At 42.0% G+C, this 22,877-nt stretch overlaps 1 protein-coding gene across 1 annotated transcript; it reads left to right on the top strand.

The window, feature by feature from the left end:
• Positions 1 to 794: 794 nt before the first annotated feature.
• Positions 795 to 21,795, top strand: jupa (junction plakoglobin a). The gene is made up of 16 exons (XM_073472697.1): positions 795 to 951; positions 12,991 to 13,040; positions 13,467 to 13,637; positions 13,742 to 13,986; positions 14,675 to 14,913; positions 15,426 to 15,627; positions 16,157 to 16,301; positions 16,531 to 16,634; positions 16,722 to 17,060; positions 17,658 to 17,810; positions 17,944 to 18,063; positions 18,162 to 18,312; positions 19,053 to 19,174; positions 19,463 to 19,502; positions 20,183 to 20,323; positions 20,747 to 21,795. Exons 2-15 carry the CDS (start codon positions 13,028 to 13,030, stop codon positions 20,314 to 20,316), a joined length of 2,178 nt encoding a protein of 725 aa, XP_073328798.1. The 5' UTR covers positions 795 to 951; positions 12,991 to 13,027; the 3' UTR covers positions 20,317 to 20,323; positions 20,747 to 21,795.
• The last annotated feature ends 1,082 nt before the right edge of the window (positions 21,796 to 22,877 follow it).

Raw genomic sequence — 22,877 nt, 5'->3', positions numbered from 1 at the left:
CTCTCTCTCTCCCGACCAACCCCTCTAAAGAAACTGATGTCAAAAAGGAAGAAAAACAAAGATTGTGTCAATCACATGACACTAACGCACATAATAGATTGCATCTGTTTCTCTGTAAGAAGCGTAAGCATCAGCCCCTCTGACTGCGTATCACTTCCCGGCCGCAGTGACTCATACTGCCGTCTGGTTTCGAGTTGTAATCAAGGTGTGGTCGAGTCCTTATACAGGTGCACGAAATGGTGGTTACAGTACATGCAAACACGCACTATTGTCATATCAACATGCCTGAGCAACTCCTAACTCTTAACAGTTGAACTGTAACAAGCCTGTAGGTTTTCTTCTTCTACTCTGTCTGCAGAGACCTTCATATTTGGCTCAATGTGCTGGACTGTGTTGTTGTATAGTATATATATCCTGTGGTAGGCTATATAGTAGCTTATGTGGTATTAATATACATGGGCTACCTATAGGCTACAGGTTAAGTTTGTTGGTGATATAAATGTAAAAACATTTTATACAGATAAAGTTTAAAACTGTATTTACTCTCTTGTAGTGTTATCATAGAATGCACTTATAGCAAGGTCTCTTAAGGCTTTGCTGTGATGATCCGTTTAAAATGTACTGCATAACAATAAGCGACAGTTTTAAAGAAGTAAACCTGCTGTTTGTTTGGTGACTACAGTTCCTAGTAACAATAAAAGGCGCTGTGACGCGTCTCCCGCTGTAGTGTTGAGCTGTGGCAGGGTGGGGTCGGGCCGGGGGGGCGGAGTCTGGGCTGAGGTGACGCTTCTTTTACTCATTTTTGTTCAGAGGGCTGTCGGCCACCACCAGCAGCAGCAGCAGCAGCAGCAGAGACAGTGAAAGTGAGGAGAAATACAGACAAAGTGTCCCGTCCCGGAGAAAACAACTCGGACCTGGAATAAACTAAGACGCTTCCGTGTGTTTCGACAGGTAAGATTTACCGCCTGTAGTCCACGGTTACTTTCTCCAACTGTTTTTTAACCCGCTGTTAAGTGTCTTTGTCACCGACGCGTACGTGTTTTTTTTCCACTCGTCTATCAGTGTCCATCCCGCTCTCTTTATAAGCGTGTATGTTTGTGTTGGGTAAAGTTCTGGTTACATTTCCCATTTTTTTGCTTACCTGGGTGCAAATCCAGTCTTGTATTAGGAATTCATTTCCGCATGCCTCAAACTGGCCACTACAGGCTGCTGTTTCGGAGTCAACCGCGAGCTCTCCAGCCCCCAAAAGTAACAAATTAAATGAAGAAACTCAAAGTTTTTCATGTTGAACTCGTTGTTTTTACTCGTCAAAGTGTAAAACAGCTCTTTCTGCTGAACCTTAATGACGTTTTTGGCCTCAGTATCGACCATTAAACTTGACGTCACTTGTCAATAGAGTCCCACAGTGGTGTCCAAGTATGCGCGCGCGCGTGTTTGTTAGTCCGCGTGCGAGAGAGACAGGTGAGAAGGAGAAAGGCTATTAGCATCATTTGTGTTTAATGTAGGTTATATCTTTCTATTAAAAGACACTAATGAAGAGGTTTTTAAGTTTTATCAGAGTGCGAATCTCACACATTCAGTTTTATGACGGTTAACATGTTGGCAAGACAACCACAAAGCATTTATTGTTCCGACTAACTCATGAATGTAAATGGAGGCTGTATAAAGATAAAGCTGAAGTGACTAATCCATCAGTCAATCCACAGAAAATTAGCTGCCAGCTATTTTTAATGGTTTAAGTCATGTTTTAAATGTAAAAGGGCCAAAAATACACTGTTTCTGATATCTAAATATAAAGTTTTTAAATTTCCTTTTATAGTCCTTTGATTTTATGTTGAATACATTTGGGTTTTTACTGTTGGTTGGACAAAACAATTTAAAGATGTCATCCACAGTTTTCTGACATTTTACAGATCAATGATTAATCAAGAAATTAGGGCTGGGCATTAGGCTATATGGATATTTTATCGTTTCTGTGATAGCCTACTATATATCGTCTTAGATTGTGGGTATCGTTATATTGTGATATGGCACTAGTGTTGTCCTTTCCTGGTTCTAAAAGCGGTATTACACTGAAGTGATGTCATTTTTTCTTGACTTAGTTTACTTTCCACTATCCACATTATAGATGATTATTTATCAAAATCTCATTGTGTTAATATTTTGTGCAAGTACCAAAAGTCATCCACTATATGGTTTCTAATAGATATCAACATTTGGTGAAAATGATGTGATATTTGATTTTGTCTCTCAATCCTAGCATTCATGAAGTCCTTTGAGGAGATTTTAATATATTAAGAAACATATTTAAGGCCACCACCCAGCCATACAAGAAGTTAATTAGCAGATGATGACTGATAATAATAATAATAAATGTTAGCTGCAATCTTAATTGCAGCTAAATTATATGAGCTAACACAACCGTAGATACTTCAATGATCTAATCGTGCATGTGGGAGTGACTTCTTGTTCACACGAATGTGTAATGTATGACATTGAATATTGAATCACATTTCTCAAATGTGTTGCTGTTACTATAGCCCCCGTCCACTCCCACACTGCTGTCCATGTGAGCAGGGATGTCTCCAGGTGTTGCCAAATCTTCCATGATGTCATTACTTTAGTCTGGTGATGCTCCAGATTTGACCTCAGGACTTTCTTTCATTTGATTTCATGAGTAAATCTACTGAAATCAGCATCCATTTTAAATGACTTTATCTTTATCCGCTTTATTTCTTATCCGATCAAGTCATTTGCGGCGTCCTCCTCAGCCAACTTTAATATCTGTTTAGGTCAAATTTGACACAGGGTCACGTTGGAATTAGAAGTTAAACAGCTTTTCTTTTCAAAACTGAGCCTCTGTCTCTTGGACCATTAAACACTAAAACACATTACCTGTTGTATTTTTGTTGGAATATTCAGTGAGATACACCATCACAGAGTATCAAGAATGAACTAAACAAGTTTGTGGTGTCCAACTTGCTTCTAGAGCAATGCATCCAGCTGAGCTGAGGCTGCTGAATGTGTGTCAGGATGAATAGGACATGGTGCCAATACTTTCTGCCAGCCAGGCCTCCACCGAGCTTGCCCTGTGTCATCAAGTAGTGCAGCGGCAGACAGCACCCTGGTTGGAAAGCTGTTCATGTCTGCCCTGGGGAAAGAGGGTGGATGGGTGGTGGGACGCGGCAGAGGGAGGAGGGGGGTGACTTACTGTAGATTTCGCAGCTACAGCTGTGGTGCCACAGTGATAATCTCCCCCCTCCTGCTTAATTCCGTGATACTGTCCTACATTAGCGGAGCAAGAGGCCGGGAGATCCTTCAGTTTATAAATAGGTCTACACTTTGCAAAGGGGATTACTGTATGGCATATATCCTGACCTCTTTGTTTAGCTTGAAGGATTTCTTTTCCTGTGGATTCACTGTCTTACCTCGTTTCTGTCTGTGTTCAGTGGTGCCTTACTGACTACTTTCCAGGGGCTCAGTTACAGCCACTCAACGCACACGTCGTGTGACTTGCTCTGTGTTTGTATATCACCCTGCCTCAGTGTTTTACTGTTCCCATGGAGAGCAGGACGCATGGAGATAAAGTTTCCCGTCAGCTACGATAGGGGTCTTTGTGCTTGGAGTCAAAAGGGAGGTGGTGTAACGGCATCAACATCACCATGGGGTGAACGTCCATGAAGTCTTCAACAGACTATGCTGTGGCCGAAACCCAAGGCAAATTCTCAGCCCTGCAGAAATCAAAGTGATGCAACTAACAATTATTTATTGTTCATTTATCTGTCTAAAATGTCTAAAATTTGTGAAAAATGTTGATCAATGTCATAGAGAAGTAAAGACACCAGAAAATATACACCATTATGAAGCTGGAATTGGTGACTCTGACTTTATTTTTGTGAAAAATGACTATCTTAATTAATCAATTAATCCCTGCAGCTCTGGTTAATTTACTTTTAAACTAGATGACTTTAGCAGAAGTCCAGAGAAAGGGTTAATGAAATCAAGCCAAAGAATTTGGGGTGTCTTTGTCTCGGATGAATACAGCCATTATTTAATTGGCAGGATCGTCCGAAAAACATCCACTCATGTAAAAGATTTCTGCTGTCACTGACAAAAGATAAACTCAGAAGCTTCTAGCAGAGCACGGTGGCATAATGCTGAGCAAGTGATGCTGGCACTGCCCAGCTGATCCCTACCCATGACAGTCACTGACATGAATTATTCACCCACAACAGTTCTCTTGGTTGGCTCAAACGAGGACAAGAAAATGCCCCTTACTTAAAATATCAAAGGCCTAATGGCTGTTTCTTCCCATCTCTGGCACTTTAAAGCTGTGTGAATGTGTGCCAGGTTGGTCCTATCGAGTCAGCTCCTATCAAAGCTCTGTCCAAAACACCCATGTGTCAGTCTAACAGCATGCTGGAAATAGCTGAATCCTCCTGATTTTGTTATGCATTCATTGCCCTTGATAATTTTTTCATTACTGACGGCGTCTCCAAGCAGGGAGGGAGTGAACTAGATTCCAGCACTGACTCAAAAGATAAACTTTTCACGGTCGGATGATTTGGCTGAGTTGTACTTAGCATAGTGACTCCGATGAGGCCTGTGGTGTCTGTTTTTCTCCTCCTCCCTGTCCCTTAATTACACTTCTATGAGAGATTGAGAAAAGTGAGGGCAGCGAGGGTGTGGTTGAAATGGAAAGCAAGTCACCAGGGAAGCGCGACTTGTTAGATGCAAAGCATGAAGAATGTCAACATCTCGCAAGGAAGTTAATTTTGCATATCGTCACCGTTGAGTGGAAATCTCATAACTCTGTTTTTGGTTTGTTTTCTGTGTTTCACTGCTTTTGTCAGACCTCATGCTCTCATGGGTTGAGAAAGTTGTGCAACCCTGGGGCCTGTGAATTCTTTACAAAACACTGGATAAACTGAAAAATGCATGGGCGTTTTAGACAATCAAGGCTGCTATTCTTCCTTTTTTGTTCCTTTTTTAAAATTGGCATTTTGGAGGCTGACAACAGCAGTGTATGAGACACAACTGTCGTCAGAATGCTTTCTGAAGATAGAAGATAACATTTCTGTTTTAAATTGTCTAAAAACGATTACACGGTTGTTGTATATTTTGTTGAGTTGTGTACTTATATTTTATGCAGCAGCATGTTTAATTTACTTGCTTGTTGTTATACATTCCCCGGAAACAATCAGATATTTCAAAGAATGAGGAAGGAAGTCGACAAGCACGACTAGACATGATGTGAATAAAACTTTAAAACGTTCCCTCATCTGTGAACATTTCTGTCTGAGTCGCGCAGATAGATTTTCATCAGCAATGCTGTTTTTTTAACAAAGACGACAGCAACTCCCATTATCCTACACTACTTGCCTCTTTTGTTGTGTTTTTAACAAGAGATCCCTAGAGGCAGGAATTACATACTGTGTCTTTTAGTGTTTCTGTTTTCTTCGTTATATTAGAAGAAGAACAAACTGAACTTGAACTGTTTCCAGAGGAGTGCTTTTGGGTCTCTCTAGACTTTTGCCCCACTCTCAAAAGTGTCCCCCACCCCCCGCTCCCTCGTGCCTCTAATCTCCCTGAAAAATTAATCATCTGTCACATCGCCTCAGTGCTCAGCCGCACACCGATGCGTAGCAGTGGCAGTTCAAGAAATAACTCCCTGTCAGGCCTTTATTAAACAGAGCTTTGGATGCAGCATTGGCCACCAAACTTGGCCGGTGAACACACAGAGCCATCTTGATGTGCTTCAGCCTTTTTGGTCGCATCCAGTCGGGACACTTGAGACCCGGTTTCCTTTTCACTGTGACAGCAGTCAATAGGACAATGCGGCTACTCTTTTCCTCTCTACCCCAAACAAAGTTACACAGAGGCTTTCTGTGCTGTATCAGAGACTCAGTTCATCCTCTTCCTTCCTACCGTCATCCAAACAACATGGAGAGGGGGACATCCTACTTACTGTAGGGGCAAAATCACTGCACCAAAGAACCTTTTCTTCAAGTTGCTGGCCATCAAATGTTCAAAATGCTCGGTTTGATTTTTTGAAAAGTTGAACAATATCTATCCATCTAATCTCCTTATCTTTATGATCCATTGTTCTCCTGACAATCATTAGACACCTTCAGTATCAGACATGTTATGGAGCATTTTGTGAACTTTGTTGCTTTGCAAATGAGGGTTTATTACCACACAGGGTCCACCCCTTTTTACTCCTTCCCTCATTCTTTATCAGCTTCATGTAATCTGATCCTGCTCTGCACTCGGGCACCTCCTCCGAGACAGCTCGCATTTCCTTTGATTCACAGCGAGGTCCCGCAGGGAGTAAACAACTGCACACCAGTTTACAGCCACTATACAACTTCCACCGACTTAATTCAACTCTTAAAAGTAGCTGCAGTGAATTCACTGACAGATCTGGGGCTATTGGCCATTCTGCTGCTTATTTTATTCACTGGCATGCTTATTGTGGCCGACTGTGTTGTTGAGAATGTGTCCGGATTAGGCAAGGAAGGGGAGCACGCTGGGCTGTATCTGCCACGTTTAGAAAAATTCAGTTTATGTGCTGCTCAAGTGCACACCAGCAGCAGTATCTCATTGTCTGTTCTTTCTCTGTGGGCTCCTGGCATGGCCACGCTGCTGTGGTCTGGACTTTATCAACTGCCTGTTACAGTCAATTGACAAATGTTCTCTTGCCAAAAGTGAGTTCTTTTTACAAACTGTGAACTTGGAGCTGTTTTCTTCCTGAACTTTATGTATGACAGTGATACGGCCCATGTACTTTGTCACCATAGTTTTGCGTCTACATTACGTAGGAACTGTTGAGAAATTACAGCTTTTCCCTAATGAACTTCCCCTCTCTGACCAGACGGCCCAGCAGTGTGGGTGAGTCAGATCATTTTGACCACCACTTCCTGTCACCCACCACAATAAATCCATTAGCTGTGCACCACTTCACATCCTCTCTTATTGATTTATAACAAACTGCTATCCAGTTAGCCTCTGCTGCCTCCATTACAGTGCCATAACGGCTATTGTCGGACGAGTGGGGGGTAAGGGTTGTGTCGTTTGGGGACCAGGAAGGCTAGTCGGGGTGTTAAACTGTATCCCATTGGGACAGCTGAGCCCCCGACTCTGTGGAGAAGAGATGCAAAGAGCACAGTGTCAGATGGAAGCACTGGAGGCTCAGCTGGCTGCTCTCCCCATTTACTGTGTCAGATTGGGCCATGTGAGTGCACAGTGTTGTGTTAAAGAAACAGTTTATTGTAAGAGGAGTGTGTGTGTTGCATGTCAGGGGACATATAATTGACAGGGTGTGTGTGTGCATGTGTGAGTGTGGTAGTGGGCGGGCAGCTTATATGTCAAATAGTTGATCTGTGCAGATGGTGCAGGAAGCTTTACAGATGTGTGGTAACATAATCTGCTTTATTTGCGTGTCAGCCTAAACATGACATTAGCAAGCCTGTTAGGAATCACAGAGCACCAGATGAGGTTAAGTTTCTACAACTGTTATAGTGCAGAGCTTATAAAGAGTTAAAAGATTGAAACACTTGCATGTCTGTATGATAAACATGAAGGAGACAGCTTGGCTTAGTTTAGTTTAGCGTAACTTATTTTAGCATAAAAATGACAAAAGTTGTAGTTGTGCAGGGGGTAATGTGCAGGACTATTTCTTGTTGTTTTTTCTTTGATCTCTAAGAATTAGACAAACGATATATAATGTGTTATTTAGTGAGCTTTTAAAAGTGACTGTATTTGTATTTCATAGATTTATAAGATAAACAGAGATGGTGCCTAGTCCAAAGAGAATTGCTTGCCTGGTGCATCTGGCCAAAAATTCTCTAGCTTCTAGTTTTACTTCCTGGTTGTGCAGCCCACTGAATATGCCCAGTAGATTTTCTCCTGCTGACCCCACCTGCAAGTTCCCACTTGGCCCTTTGACTTTACATTGTGATGATGTCACTGATTTACAAATTCAAATACAAAACTTCAATGGATCAAAAATTCATAATGAAGAGAGTCATAGTTGTAATAATCTTGGAGTTGTCCTGTCAACAGTTTTACAGATGTCGTTGTTATAATGGTGTTCTATGGGGAAAATGTAGGTCTACATAGTGGATTCATGCTGTGTTTTGTTTAGCTGTTTCCTCCTGTTCCAGTCTTTATGCGAAGCTAAGCTAACTGGCTACCTGCCCTAGCTACATGTTTAACAGACAGAAATGTGAGTGGCACCAACCTTCTCATCCAACTCTTGGCAAGAAGGCAAATAAGTGTATTTCCCAAACTTAGCCTTTACATTTGATACTATTTTTGCAAGCTTAATCTTCTCAAGCAGGCATGTAAAATCCCAGCAGAGCCCTGTGACATGTTATTTACACCCCTGCCTGCCAAACAGGCATGAGGCTAAATAACAAATCACTGCACACTCTGTAATGTATGTTAGGAGGCACTCTGGAATATGACCAGAGTGCATCTCCAGCCCCCTGGGCCTCTTCCCTGACCTGATTGATTCCTGCTGTGACACAAAGAGGAGCTTAGACCAGCAAAGTCAAATTCTGGCCTGCTGGGATGTTTTTCATATCTCCTGAGTTTGTAACTGACAACTTCTCAATTATTGGAAGGATTGACGAGGAGAATAGAATGACACATCTACAGTTTAGCCCCTCTAGCCATTAGGTGTATTCAGCCTCACCCAGATCACTCACTCTGATGCCACACCCTTGTTGAGAGCCTGTCACTGCTGGGGAGACACTCCCTGTCTGACATGCCTGTGGAGGGGGCAGGATAGTGAACCTGTTCTCATGATTGAGAACAGCGTTACTCATCTACTGTCACAGTAGCAAGATTTCCTCAGTATCTGTTAGTTTGAGCAATGTATGAGTGAGTCAGCGAGAAGTTTAGAAGCGTGAAAAAGTGTGCACTATTTCCAACACAAGATTTACACATGGACAGACTGAATATACTGTGTTAGTGTGGAATGTCACACCAGCATCGGGCGCTGAACAGTATCCGTCTCTGCTTTTCTGTTGCAACTCGTTTGCTGGCAGCTTTCACTGATCCACATTCCTGTTTTTACTGTGCAGGGGTTGTTTTTTTTTTTTTTTTTTGGAAGAAGCTCCCTAAAGTCATCCACAGAGGCTGTTGCTTAACAAGATAGTGGGAGAGGATGGGTGTGACATGTTGCTGAGCAAGGGAGTGTGGCTTCCATGTAACCATGCATTTGTGTAGGTGGATGGATACCGGTGTTTGTAATGATGATGACAGAGCAAGGTACAGTGAGAGTGAAAGGATGCATCACTTATTAACTGGAAGAGGGCAAAGTCCAGTCAGAGATACACAACGCAACCAACAGCTTTTAGTCGGCGCTGAACAATGGGGGAGGGATCAGTAAGATGAGCCTTGCGATACTGCGCTTTACTTTGACCTGAACATAAAACATATCTTTTTGTATAGTATGATAATTTTGTTTTTTAAGTTTTTGATCTTTTTTTTATCATTTAAAATCAAATCTTTGAATGATTTTCTTGGCTTGGACCACACTCAGCATGTGGGCAAGTTTAAAAAAAAATAAATTGGAGAAATCCTACTTGCCAGCAACACTTATCAGCAAACAAGTGAGCATGGCTTCAGACATCAGATGGGTCAACAGATAAAACGCCCACAGTACAGTGCCTTTTGGTTACCTAGGCGATATGCGGGGCGTGTCGCGGCATTGCAACAGTTGGCTGAACCCGCTGCCTCGCCCAGGAAAACAAAGACTACACAAACACAGCCCCTGATTTACAGAGAACAGGAAAGTTCTGTGTGTACATGCTGGAGTTCTGCATTTAACAAAAAAGTCACGTGGGCTTTGTTTTATATGTGTGTGTGTGCGCCTTCAGCAGTGAGTCAATTTTTGACTTTGGCTTTTTTTTAATTGTCTGGTTAATGTCAATTTATTCCCATTGCCGTGCTGATCAGTGTATAGCCAGTAGTCGCTTACCATGTTGTCGAACAAGCTGCTCATGCTTCTGTGAGAGGCCACACCTTGCCTCAGAGAGGTGGGAATACACGGTGATTATGAGCATAGTTTCTGCCTGTGCCCTTTCGCGATAGAGAATCGTTGGTTAGGTAGCATGTAACTGCAAGCACAGACAGTCCTCTGGGGCCCGGTCCTACAGGATCTGGTGCCAGACCGACTACAGCTGAAACTCACTGCACTGCTGCTCCCTGAAAGAGTCACATGTTAGGGACCTGAGAACAACATCAGGTTCAGTTGAGTTTATTTTGAACATGTGCATATTGACATCATGTGCAGTAGGGCTGGGTGATATGGCCTAACTATAATATTGCATTATTTTTAGGCTATATCATGATGCACAATATATATCTCGATATGTTGAAATCTCCTCAAAAATATTTCCTAAATGTTAGGATTGGACGCCAAAATCAAATATCACGATATCTTTAACAAATACATCGATAATGATGTTGCGACAGTGTTGTAGGCATGACTGTTGGTGCTTTCACAAAATATTAACACAATGAGGTTCATTGATAGATAATCATCAGTAATGTGGATATAAAGGCAAGTATTAGAACGAGTACAACAGTCTGGTCACTTCAGAAAATTACATAATTTACCATAATGAGGCCTTTTAAAACCAGGAAAAGACAACACCTAAGCCATATCACGGTATATAACAATACCACAAATCTGTAACAATACCACAAATCTGTAACAATACCACAAATCTGAGATGTTTCACGGTCTCATATCACGATAACAATATATCGATTAAATGCAGAGCCCTAATGTGTCTTCCCAAAAACATGTGGGGACCTTTATGTGAGTTGCTAGTCCATCAAATTGCCACAGAGAGAAAACTCAGGACAGACACCAACTAATGAGGAACATGCAGTGCACACACTATTATAGCTTCTTCTTCATACAAACTGTAGTGTGAAACAAAGCCCTCCTGCTACAGGGACGCACACACACACCAGCACACGCACACGGTATGATGCCTGGGGGAGAAAAAGTGGGCTGGGTCGTTTGAGGGCCTTAAACACAACACAACCCATCCGTATGCAAAGCCAGAGGGCAAAAAGTTGAGGGAGTGGTGCGTTCGCTCTTACATCAGGAACAGTTCCAGAGTAAGGCAGCGAGACAAAAGAGTTCATCTTTGTACAAATTCCTTTCCTCCAAACCCATAGATCAGCTCTCATTACAGCACTCACCACATTGTTAAGTTGTATGAATTTGTTCCATGATGTTTGAATGTGAGCAGACGTAAAGGTGGTAATTTAGGGGTTTATTGCTCATTTTGTGCCAGTTCAGCAGCTTGAGTTTGTGGCTCTTAGCCCCGACTTGTTTTATTACTTGTAAAGATGGAAGATAAGCGTAGTTGCTTATTGTTGGAATCGTAGCTATAACCAGCTGTCAGCCAAAGGATTGCAGTAATTTTCCCCTGTTTTTTGTCTGGTACAGCCTTTGTTTGCCTAGCCGTGTGCAATGCATCTGCAGAAATAAGCACACACCCTTATATGTACAGCACACACACACACACACACATATGCACAGTGCACCCCTGCAATGGACTCCGCAAAGCCTCCTCTCAGTAACAAACATCTGAAAACATAGCACAGTGAATGCATTGTGTTACATCAGTCATATGTCACATGCCGTGGCAAGCAGCCATTATGAATACATATTTTTTTGTGTGTGTGGTGGATGACATTCAGGCTGCAGAATCCAGGAAATAGAAAACATCCATCCATGTTCTGACACTGAGAGGTTATTTTGGGTCTGTGGAGCCTCAAAACAAGGAAGTCTAGAAAGGTAGTCCAGTTTATGTTTTAGTCTTCATTAGATCAGAACATAAAGTAAGGTGTTGACAGCTGCAGCTGATGATTATTTTCATTATTCATTAATCTACTGAATATTTTCACGATAATTGATTAATTTAGTCTGTAAAATGTAAAAAAAAAAAAAATGTGACGTCTACAAATTGCTCCTTTTGTCCAACCAGCAGTCCAAAACATAAAGACTCTTCATTTACTGTCACAAATGACAAAGAAAAGAAGCAAATGCTTACATTTAAGAAGCAGAATTTTAGGTTTATTTTGTTTCAGAGGTGCATGCATTTGATGGTAAAATCCATGAAAATGTAGGCAAAGTAGACCAGTGTGAAAGATTATTTTACTATTTGATACAGTAAGATTTCTGTGTGATGACTGAGAACCTGACTAATGTAATGAGAGGAATGTGTTTTTTTTTATCAGGAAAGCAAGATCATGTAGGAGGTGTAGGACAAACTTGTAACAACAAGTCAGTGGCAGTTACTCAATCTGTGGAGCAGTATTAAAATATAACTACACAAGGTGCCTCAGTATGTCAGATTACTGGAAACACACTCACTGAGGTGTGAAGTAATAGTCTTAAATAAGAAAAACGGAATTTAAAACAAAGTTGCATGCGTTTTCTTAGAGATTAGGCATGTGTGTGACGAGAAGTATACTCACTGTCTGAAGTCTCACACACACACACACATACACTCACACACATACTCACCCAGTGGAGTCGAAACCTGACGAGCAGGTTCCTTTTTGCCAAGCGTCAGCAGCGGGCTGCTCCCACTGCTGTATGGGCGGAGGCCCCGGGGTGAGAGGTCACTCTGAGTGGCTGGCATTCCTGACTTACAGCTGTCTCTCAGCCAGCTTCACCCTCACTGTCCCATGAGCCTCTGCTGCTGCTCTGTGTTGTCATTTTCAGGTCAGGGTGCACGGCTGGGAGGGAGGGGGGTGGGGAGCGAAGGGTCATCGGGTGAGCTGTCATACTCAAGTGGCATAAAAAAAAATGAATGACAGTCTTGTGTAAAGGAGCACAGACCTCGCTGGAATACTTATTAATTCATGAAAAGAGGCAGACGTAGCAAAGTTTAACAGCATCATTACAGCAGAAGAAATGTTTGACTGAATCTTGATTTTTATTGTGTTTTTTAGGATTGCTTCATTGTTGTTTTGATTGCGGGAAGCAAGGATGGAAATGCAGAGTAAGTAATTCAAAATTCAGCTCTTGTTTTTAAACATTAAATGTATTTTACTTTACTTCCATATTTTAATATTTTAATTTAATAATAGTGATTTTATGCTGGTTTTAGATTTAGCTTGTACAGTTTCATATTGAGTTTTGTCTTCATCAACTCATTCTACAGTACTTTTAAAGGACACTGTTGAACATTGTGATCATGACCTTTCCTACTTCCAACTATTGTTCTCATATATTTAGGTCACTTCCTTAATACAAAAATTATAATGAAAGGTAACCTCTGTAAAACACTTTATCACTTTATGTGGCATAGAAGTTAAAAAATTGGTTCACTGGGGAGGAAAAATATCCTCACTCCATGTTGATCAAACTTATTGATAAAATACTTGGATCCAACACCTTTGACATCTCCTCTCTCCGTGCTCGGCAGTGGGTGAGCGTGATAGCAGCATGGCGAAGGTGGAAGACTGGCAGCGGACAATGTATGGCTTAGACTCAGGCATCCAGTCCGGCGCCACCACAGTCACTACTGACGATGGTGATTACACCACTTCCAAGCACTACACCATGACCACCACCACTGTCACAAGGGAAGAGCCAAGTAAGACAACAAGCACGCACCAAACCACACAATATTGATATAATTCAACCTTTGTCTTTATTACATGAGTCCTGTGAAATCATCATCATCTCATATCTTGATAGACACGGAGTTTGTTACAAGAGCACAGCGGGTGCGGGCTGCAATGTTCCCAGAGACTCTGGAGTCAGGCACCACCATCCTGTCCACTCAGACAGACCCGTCCCAGATGACCAACGTCCAGCGGCTGGCTGAGCCCTCCCAGATGCTCAAGACAGCCATCATCCATCTGATCAACTACCAGGATGACGCAGAGCTCGCCACACGTGCCGTGCCTGAGCTCACCAAATTGCTCAACGATGAAGACCAGGTGAGGAACGCACAATATTTTGGTAAAATTTGCCATTATTGGATACATTAAGGGTCTTATGACCTAATTAAATTGAGTTAATTGACACTGTCTTCTGTACATGAAGTCCTGTATATAAGTACAGTATGTGTATGTGAATATAGAGCTGAAACTATTTTTCAGGCAATTAACAAATTAGTCAACTGAAAATCAAAGGACTAGTTCAACATTTACAGCTGGCAGATGTTTAGGTTAGTTTAGCTTGGCTTAGTTGAGCATAGCTTAGCCTAATTTAGCACAAAGACTTGACACAAAAAAGAAACAGCTAGCTTGGCTCTGTCCTATGATTTAAAAAATGCGTTGGATAACATACTGCGATGAAAAAATGACACATTGCGGTTTTACGGTGGGTTATTTGTAGACCTCGTGATCAGCTAAGCTAAATGACTGCTGACTGTAGCAAACTTATTATTTACTTATCAAAATAGTCAGATACTATTTTAACAGCTGGCAACTAATATATTAGTTGTTGCAGCTATATTGTAAATTGAATATTTTGGGTTTATTTGAAGCCTTCATCTTGTACTTTAACATCAATATCACCCTCTATTATAGAAATAACATTGAAACCAGGCAGTCCCTTTTAAAGTTTATAGTTATTACTTCCACCAGTAAACAACTCGTCTTCTCCCCGTTCATTTCTCCTCAGGTGGTGGTCAGCAAGGCGGCACAGATTGTCAACCAGCTCACACGCAAGGAGGCATCTCGGCGGGCGCTGATGCAGTCCCCTCAGATGGTGGCAGCGGTGGTGCGGGCCATGCAGAACACAAGCGACATGGAGACGGCGCGGGCCACAGCCAGCATCCTCCACAACCTGTCTCACCAGAGAGAGGGCCTGCTCTCCATCTTCAAGTCTGGAGGCATCCCTGCTTTGGTCCGCATGCTCAGGTACCTCCGATTAAGGAAGTTATATGACTTCAGTCGCTTTTGACTTTGATCATTATCTTTGTCTTAGTTTCTAATATGTATTGGGAAATGTACTGTTTCTGATAGCATTGGCATGAAAGGGAAAGTTGCATTTCCAGGCTCATTTTGCCATTTTGTGCGACTGTTCATCAATTCCTACTTGAAACATGACAAACACAGACAACGTGAAGTCATTATGAGGTATTTCCCAGTACAACAAGAGCTTTTGACTCACTAGTAGCCTTAAACAATTTGCAGAGCAACAACAAGGCTGGCTCTGCATATTTCACCTTTTGACTACAAGAAACCCTTTTTGCGCCTGCCAATATAAGATCATATTTAAGTGTATTCTCTGGAGTGTGTTGAAAGTAGGAGACTCAAGTAGAAGAAAATTAAGCATCCTAAAATTATTGGAGCCAACAAAAAAAAGTAATCAGAGCAACTACTTAAAATTGTCAGTTTTTCTTCTTAACACGCCTGTTTCTCTCCCTCAGCTCTCCCATGGAGTCTGTGCTCTTCTACGCCATCACCACACTCCACAACCTGCTGCTGCACCAGGAAGGAGCAAAGATGGCTGTTCGTCTGGCCGACGGCCTGCAGAGGATGGTTCCCCTGCTGAATAAGAGCAACCCCAAGTTCCTGGCTATCACCACAGACTGCCTGCAGCTGCTGTCCTATGGCAACCAGGAGAGCAAGGTGTGTGTGTGTGTGTGTGTGTGTGTGTGTGTGTGTGTGTGTGTGTGTGTGTGTGTGTGTGTGTGTGTGTGTGTGTGTGTGTGTGTGTGTGTGTGTGTGTGTGTGTGTGTGTGTGTGTGTGTGTGTGTAGGTGTTTATCGGTACACGCAAATACAATAGCTGGTACACTTCATACCAGCCAACTTCTGTAATTTGAGACTGTTCAAGTTGTGGAGCTTGTGTGTGCATGTGTTCTGTTTTGGGTGTGGCATGAGAACAGAGTTGTTCAGGTGCTGGCACAGTGGGGGTATGTATGGGTGTGGTTATCTGTCAAGCGCAATAAAATGAGTGAAGATATACTGGTTTAGTTTATCTGCCTGGACAGGTCGCAGAGTCTTTAGAGTTGAGAATTGTAAAACATGAAGTTATAGAATCAAAGTTATTTTCACTCTATCTTTTAACTCTACTTTGTATACAAACACATACTCACATAGCCTCCCTCTCTCTCTCTCTCTCTCTCTCTCTGTCTCTCTCTCTCTCTCTCTCACAGCTCATCATCCTTGCCAACAGAGGTCCTGAGGGTCTCGTTCACATCATGAGGAACTACAGCTACGAGAAGCTGCTGTGGACCACAAGCCGTGTTCTCAAAGTCCTCTCTGTGTGCCCCAGCAACAAACCTGCCATTGTAGAGGCTGGTATGTAATACATGTTTTCTGTGTGAGCACACACCTGTGTGTGTGTGTGTGTGTGTGTGTGTGTGTGTGCGTGCGTGTGCGTGTGCGCGTGCGCAAGGTAGTCATACAGGTGCGGCAACTTTGTGTTACCTGAGCTGTGGCTAATGGCTTCTTGTCAACCACATATCTTCATGACAGCTGATGAGATGTTGCTGAGAGCTGAGTAATCTGACTTCTCTGTTCCCTGCAGGTGGGATGCAGGCTCTGGGTAAACACCTGACAGGCTCCAGCCAGCGTCTGATGCAGAACTGCCTGTGGACGCTCAGGAACCTGTCTGACGCTGCCACCAAGGAGGTCTGTATCCACAATATCGTTTTTTTGTAATATCTCTTCATTCGGCAGCAGAGGAACTTGCTAAAATCGCTCTCTTCCTGTTTCCAGGAGGGTATGGACAGCCTGCTGCAGGTGCTGGTGGGCCTGCTCAGCTCAGATGACCTCAACATGCTCACTTGTGCCACAGGCATCCTGTCAAACCTCACATGCAACAATGCCCACAATAAGACTCTGGTCACCCAGAGCAACGGCGTGGAGGCGCTGATCCACGCCATCCTGCGCGCAGGCGAGAAAGAGGATGTGACCGAACCTGCCGTCTGCGCTCTGCGTCACCTGACTTCACGCCACCAACAGGCCGAGGTGGCGCAGAATGCTGTGAGGAAACACTACGGCATCCCAGCCATCGTCAAGCTGCTCAACCAGCCCTACTACTGGCCTGTCATCAAGGTAGAGAGAAGGGAGGGGGAGGTTTAGTAGTAGAGGGTCAGTGAAATTTTAAGCTTGGGAAATGATCATATAATAATTAACTTTTTTGTTTTAAATGCAGTTTTTTCAATGCTTTACAAAAAGTGAACAAAAAATGTAAATCATTCCAAATATCCATATGCTCAGAATGTCTCTGACCCTTAAACTGATACTTAAGTGTTTTTTCCTACTAAGATGGTGGAAAGGACTCCAGACGTAGCTAGACTGAAAACAGGTGGTTTGAGGGAACATAAGTTAAGGACTATGAAACAAATATATTGAGGAGTTAATGGGTTTGTTCCAAAGTCAAAAAACTGGAGAAAAATGGTGATAAGAAGACAGATGGACAGAGGGGATGGCAGATCCGGCTGAAGGCCAGATTCTCCATCAGCCTAAGAGAGCATGAAATGAACATGACAGCAGGAACAGTTTGTTTTACAACAACAACGTTTCAGAGGACAAAACTGTCACTTAATAATTCTAAACGGAGCTGGAAGTTTTTGTTTGTCAGCTTTGTTTTACTTGCTGACCAATCACGGTGAACAGTATCATGACATTGCATCTCTTCCCCGCCTGAAGGCTGTGGTTGGCCTGATCCGCAACCTGGCCCTGTGCCCAGAGAACCAGGCTCCTCTGAGGGACTCTGGAGTGATCCCCCGTCTGGTCAACCTGCTGCTCAAATCCCACCAGGACGCCCAGAAACACGGTTCATCCGCCCAGCAGACATACCAGGTACATGAGGAGCTAGTTTGAAACGATGCATGAGATCACTGATTAACTGTGTATGTTTATTTTTTTTATTTTTTTCGTGTGTGTGTGTGTGTGTGTGTGTTGTTTATGAATTTTCATATCTTTTCATCTTTAGGATGGGGTGAGGATGGAGGAGATTGTGGAGGGCTGCACAGGAGCTCTGCACATCCTGGCCAGAGATCCCATCAACAGAGCAGAGATTGCCAACCTGCAGACCATTCCTCTGTTTGTTCAGGTAACAGAGGAAACTGAAGCTCTCCCACCTTCCCGCCTTGATGATTAACTTCCTTTTGTTTGTTTTGTTTGACTCATTTTCTTCCTCCCCGTCTCCAGCTGCTCTACTCTCCAGTGGACAACGTGAAGCGCGTAGCGGCGGGCGTCCTGTGTGAGCTGGCCCTGGACAAACCGTCAGCTGAGCTTATCGACGCCGAGGGAGCATCGGCTCCGCTGATGGAGCTGCTGCACTCCAACAACGAGGGCATCGGTAGGACACGTAGATAATGCACTGCGATTAGCTTACGGGAATATAGCATTTAGTCATAGGTGGAAAGCTTCAAAGTCAATTTACTCAAGTGCTGTGCTTACTGTCAGGGCAGTCTCCAGGTCCTTCGTTCTACATGACTATGCGCATTTTGTGAAACTGTACTTTTACTGTGCTACATTTCAGCCTACATTTAAAGAAGACATTACAATGTTGCTGGGTTTAAACCACCTATATAGGTAGTTTGACAATATTCAAAGAATTTGTAGAGGTGAATACATTGATAATTCAACAGGAAATTTTCTACAGATATAACTTTGCATTTACAAGCAGAATGTTTGTTACTTTAAATGCAATTTTAATGGAGGTATTTATTTATTCATGTCTTCTTTTCCTACTTATTTTATCTCTATGATGAATCATTCTGCTGTAGCATTGCAAGTTTTCTTGCCAAGATTTAAATGAGAAGATCGATGTTACTCTTATGTCTGTACAGTAAATATGAAGAGAATACCATTTAGTGGCGCAGTTATATCAGGCAGGCCAGGGCGGTCCATGGCCCCCCTGATATAATTGTTTTGTTTTCACTGTTACTTTATCCTCTGGTGCAGTCCAGATTAAAATGTGGATTGTTTCTCTGTCAATATTTGCCGGCTATAACACCTTCTTAATATTAGAGTATGAATAAGGATTGGGGTGTTATTGTACATCGTTGAATGTGTCCTGATTCTTTTCCCCCTCAGCTACCTACGCTGCTGCTGTGCTCTTCCGTATCTCTGAGGATAAGAATTCAGACTACAAGAAGCGAGTGTCTGTGGAGCTCACACACTCTCTGTTCAAGCACGACGCTGCTGCCTGGGAGATGGTGAGTGTCTGGCGCCCTCCACTGCCAGGACATGACAACTAAACATTAAAGTAGATTTTTAGACATTTTTTAAATCCCTTCAGCTCTCTGGGTTTACATCATAGTCTTCTCAGCAACTTCATATAATGCTGATGGCAGTTAAGAAGTACATTCTGAGGAGCAATTCTTTTTTTTTTTTAGGAATCTTTATATATAATCTTTTTTTTAATACTTTCATGACTATTATTAAGCTTTCTATATAAAGTGTTGACTTTATTTGACCTTTACTCTCTTGTGACCTCTCTGCAGGCCCACAACAGCGTCCCCATGGATGGACCCTATCATGATGGTGAGTAACTATGACTGAAATGTGCACATACAGCACATTCCTCAGCAGTGGGTCACTCCACCACAGGCAGTGGCCACAGTGTTAAAATGCTGTAATGTGCTAACAGAGTGCCTCCCTGCTGCAGCCTACAGATTCCATTTACCGTCGTCATATCGCAGCAAAAGAAATAGTTTATGTAGTTCGACGAGTACTCTGAAATGAGGCCTAGCTTGTTTTGTTTTTTAATCATTTTTCAACTCAGTCCTCTTCTGTCTTCTCAAACAGTACGTCACCTCAGAGGCTGAACCTTTGACTTTTCTTTGGTTTATTCTCGAATCATTTTCTCTTGGTACATCACCACTTACTCCTCATTGCCAAGTCTAAAAGGTTTTGCTCAATCAGTCTCCTTCCTGGTGTGTCCTTATCTGTGTTTGAATCTTTCTCTTATTTCCCATCCGTTCCCTCTCTTGACTTTTCTCCTTGTATGGCCTTGGTATTTTCTGTCTGCATTCAGAGAAAAGAGACTCTTAAGGAAAAATGGATTAGCTTCTCCTTACTCGAGGACCACTGTGAGCCAAAAACTTGCCTAAAATGTTTTATGATGTTAGCTTTGGAGTACAGGGGAAGTTAAATGGCATAAGGTGTGTAGGTCCAGTGTGTAACAAGTAAAAAAACAAAACAAATGTTCTTATTTTTTGCAGAGCTGGATGTTGGTTTCCAAGCATATGGAGGGTATGGAGGTGAAATGCCAATGGAAGGCATGGAGGTAAATATGATGCCAGAAGAATATGGAGGCGGCATTGCCTACGAGAGACAAGCGTACCAAGAATACTGACCAAAAGGTACATTTTACTTTTTTCTCTTGCATTAAATAAATATTGCTAATTAAGAGGTCATTAAGTGTTAAAAACATAACTTATTTTTGAATTTGAGTGTAACACTCAAAAACTCAGCTGATGTGCTTCATTAGGGCTGAGCATACAGCCCTACGTCAGGTACACAACCAGAACATGTGACAAGATACAAGAGTACTCATAATATATTGTGAAATAAATTGTATAAGAATAGATCAAATTTAATTAATAAGATGAAAGTCATGATTATTAAAAGTTAATAATGTATAATAAAAAAAGGCTGAAGGCTTAAGGCCTGATATTTCTTTTCTAAAACATAATAACTTTTAAATAACCTGTCTGTGGAGAAGCTGTGCTTGAGAAGCAAGTTGAAGTTTTTTTTCTTATCGCGTCCTTTTCCTCTTTTTATAGACCCGGAGGAGTGAAAAGGGTGGAAAAAGGAAGCGGAGGAGCTGATGTGGGACGTAATGGGACAAAGAAGAGAATATAGTCGTCAGTAGAGATTATTCCCTCTGCTCTCAGCCTGATGTAATATATGCAATTATCACTGAGTACGGGACTCATAATCTTAACAGGGCTCAACTTTGTTTTATAGCATTATTTTGCTGATTATAATTCTGACAGTGACGATGCTTGTAGGTTTCTGTTAGAGAACCTTTTAAAAGTGCGTGTGTGCATGTGAGTGTGTGTGTGTGTGTGTGTGTGTGTGTGTGTGTGTGTGTTTGCGTGTGTCTTTACGCTTTTGGGTGGGTATTCTATGCCAAAGAGATTTTATTTTGTGATGATAATCATGTAGCTTCCTTTTTTTATGAAAAATAAAACAAAAGAGGATAATAGTTGAAAACACTGCCAGAGGTGGCTCAACGTGCACGGTGCACCTGCTCACCGCTCTGTTTCTTTTCTTAACGCCTTTGTAACAGACACTGCTGTCTACGCTGTAGTTTTGACACTATATACTGTCAACTTTCTCCCGCTGTGACCCAACACTAAGGAGTCGGCGGCACTAATTCAGTAGGAGTGAACCAACGAGGAGATGTGGGGGTCTCTGACAGACCCCTGAGAGAGAGCAGGGTAGGGCTGCTCCCCCGCCCCCCTTCATGTGATCAGCTGACGTGTTAATAACTTTTTTGGATGTTTGTTTTTTAGGAATAGTTTCTCATCTTTTATAAGTTATTCAGTGGGAAAGGTTCACATTATCCGGCATTAGCAGAACATTAACAACGATGTCTTTCCTTCTAAACTGAATTTTAAAGAAAAGATCATGTGACTGTGATCATTTGCAACATCGTGGTTTCACAGATGTGTTCAACCGGTTGATTCATTCATGAGTCAACAGGTGAGATAATGTAGTTGGGGACGGCCCTACAGCTGGAGCAAACTACTGACAGGGAAATTTGTCTTTCTACTTAATAAGAGTTTTTACTGAAATTTTGTTTAATAAAAATATAGGATATATTAAACATATTGTGGTGTCTGTTTATTGAGTTAAAAATCTGAAATGATCTGAACCTGAAATGATCTGAACATTGTTTTGATATGTTTGGCTGAACTTCTACTCCTTTGGTCTGCCTGCCATCCTGCATTTCTTTTTATCATTAATCAGATTCGTTCCAAAGTCTTGATGGTGTAAAGTACAGTATCTACAACACAGTTTTATACCCTGAGATAACCTTTCATTGTTGAGTGCTGTGCTTGAAGTTCTTTATTCTCAGTTGCTATATTGTGTCCTCAGGTGGAACAGGTCCTTTTAAAGAGGTGGTTGAAAACCTTCATGAGATAATGTTACTAGCTTATACACTCCACGGATATGATGTAGTCCAATTCAAATTTAGTCTCTGAAACAGCTTTCAGAGACTAAATTTTTAAATTTGATTTCCACCTGATTAGTCTTTTTGTACCATTGATCCAGTGCTTAAACTGGGCAGATTTTAGAGAAAGCTGAGAAGACTTAAAAAAAGGTTTTGCAGCTGGTCGCTTTACTTTTTTAAGTTTTCTCAAAGATCCCTTTTTTACAGTGTAGTGTAAATAGATTTTCTGTGGCCCGGCACAACAAAGCCTGTGTGAGAAGTGAAACCCCAACCCTGAACCTGTGGCTGAAAAACCTGCAACAATTGGTCCAGCTATAAAAATAATTCTGCACGTCTGCATAGCAACTGTGTGGTTTTATTCAATTTCATCATCATCATCATCATTTTCACCATTTTCACCATGTTCATATAGAAAATATATTAACACTTTAATTAAACATTTCAATGCCCAGTCAAAACAGATTCATGCAGACACCTTATACAGTATTACAATACATGTGAGTGCAGGACAGAGAAGATCTGATAACATGTTAACTTTAAGATTATTGCTTGATTCAAATGCATCTCTTTGTATGAGCCATCCCTCATTGTAGTATCACTGTGTGTATAGAAAGTGTGTACTCTACACTAATTGAGCATTACTCATTATTATTATTACTCGTTATTTCCAGGTGTCTGCGCATTCATTCATGCAATAGATAAAATCTGATAATAATCATCATTTGTGTGAGTGT

The sequence above is a fragment of the Pagrus major genome, chromosome 1 (assembly GCF_040436345.1).
Source record: "Pagrus major chromosome 1, Pma_NU_1.0".
NCBI lineage: Eukaryota > Metazoa > Chordata > Actinopteri > Spariformes > Sparidae > Pagrus > Pagrus major.
The sequence above is the reverse complement of the archived record's forward strand: the minus strand, read 5'-3'. Positions and strand labels throughout refer to the sequence as shown.

Bases quoted from the DNA above. Each gene is read 5' to 3' on its own strand.
- jupa (XM_073472697.1), top strand. The intron at 16,302-16,530 runs GTATGTAATACA...TGTTCCCTGCAG, and splicing joins ACCTGCCATTGTAGAGGCTG to GTGGGATGCAGGCTCTGGGT. The intron at 17,061-17,657 runs GTAGAGAGAAGG...CCCCGCCTGAAG, and splicing joins ACTACTGGCCTGTCATCAAG to GCTGTGGTTGGCCTGATCCG.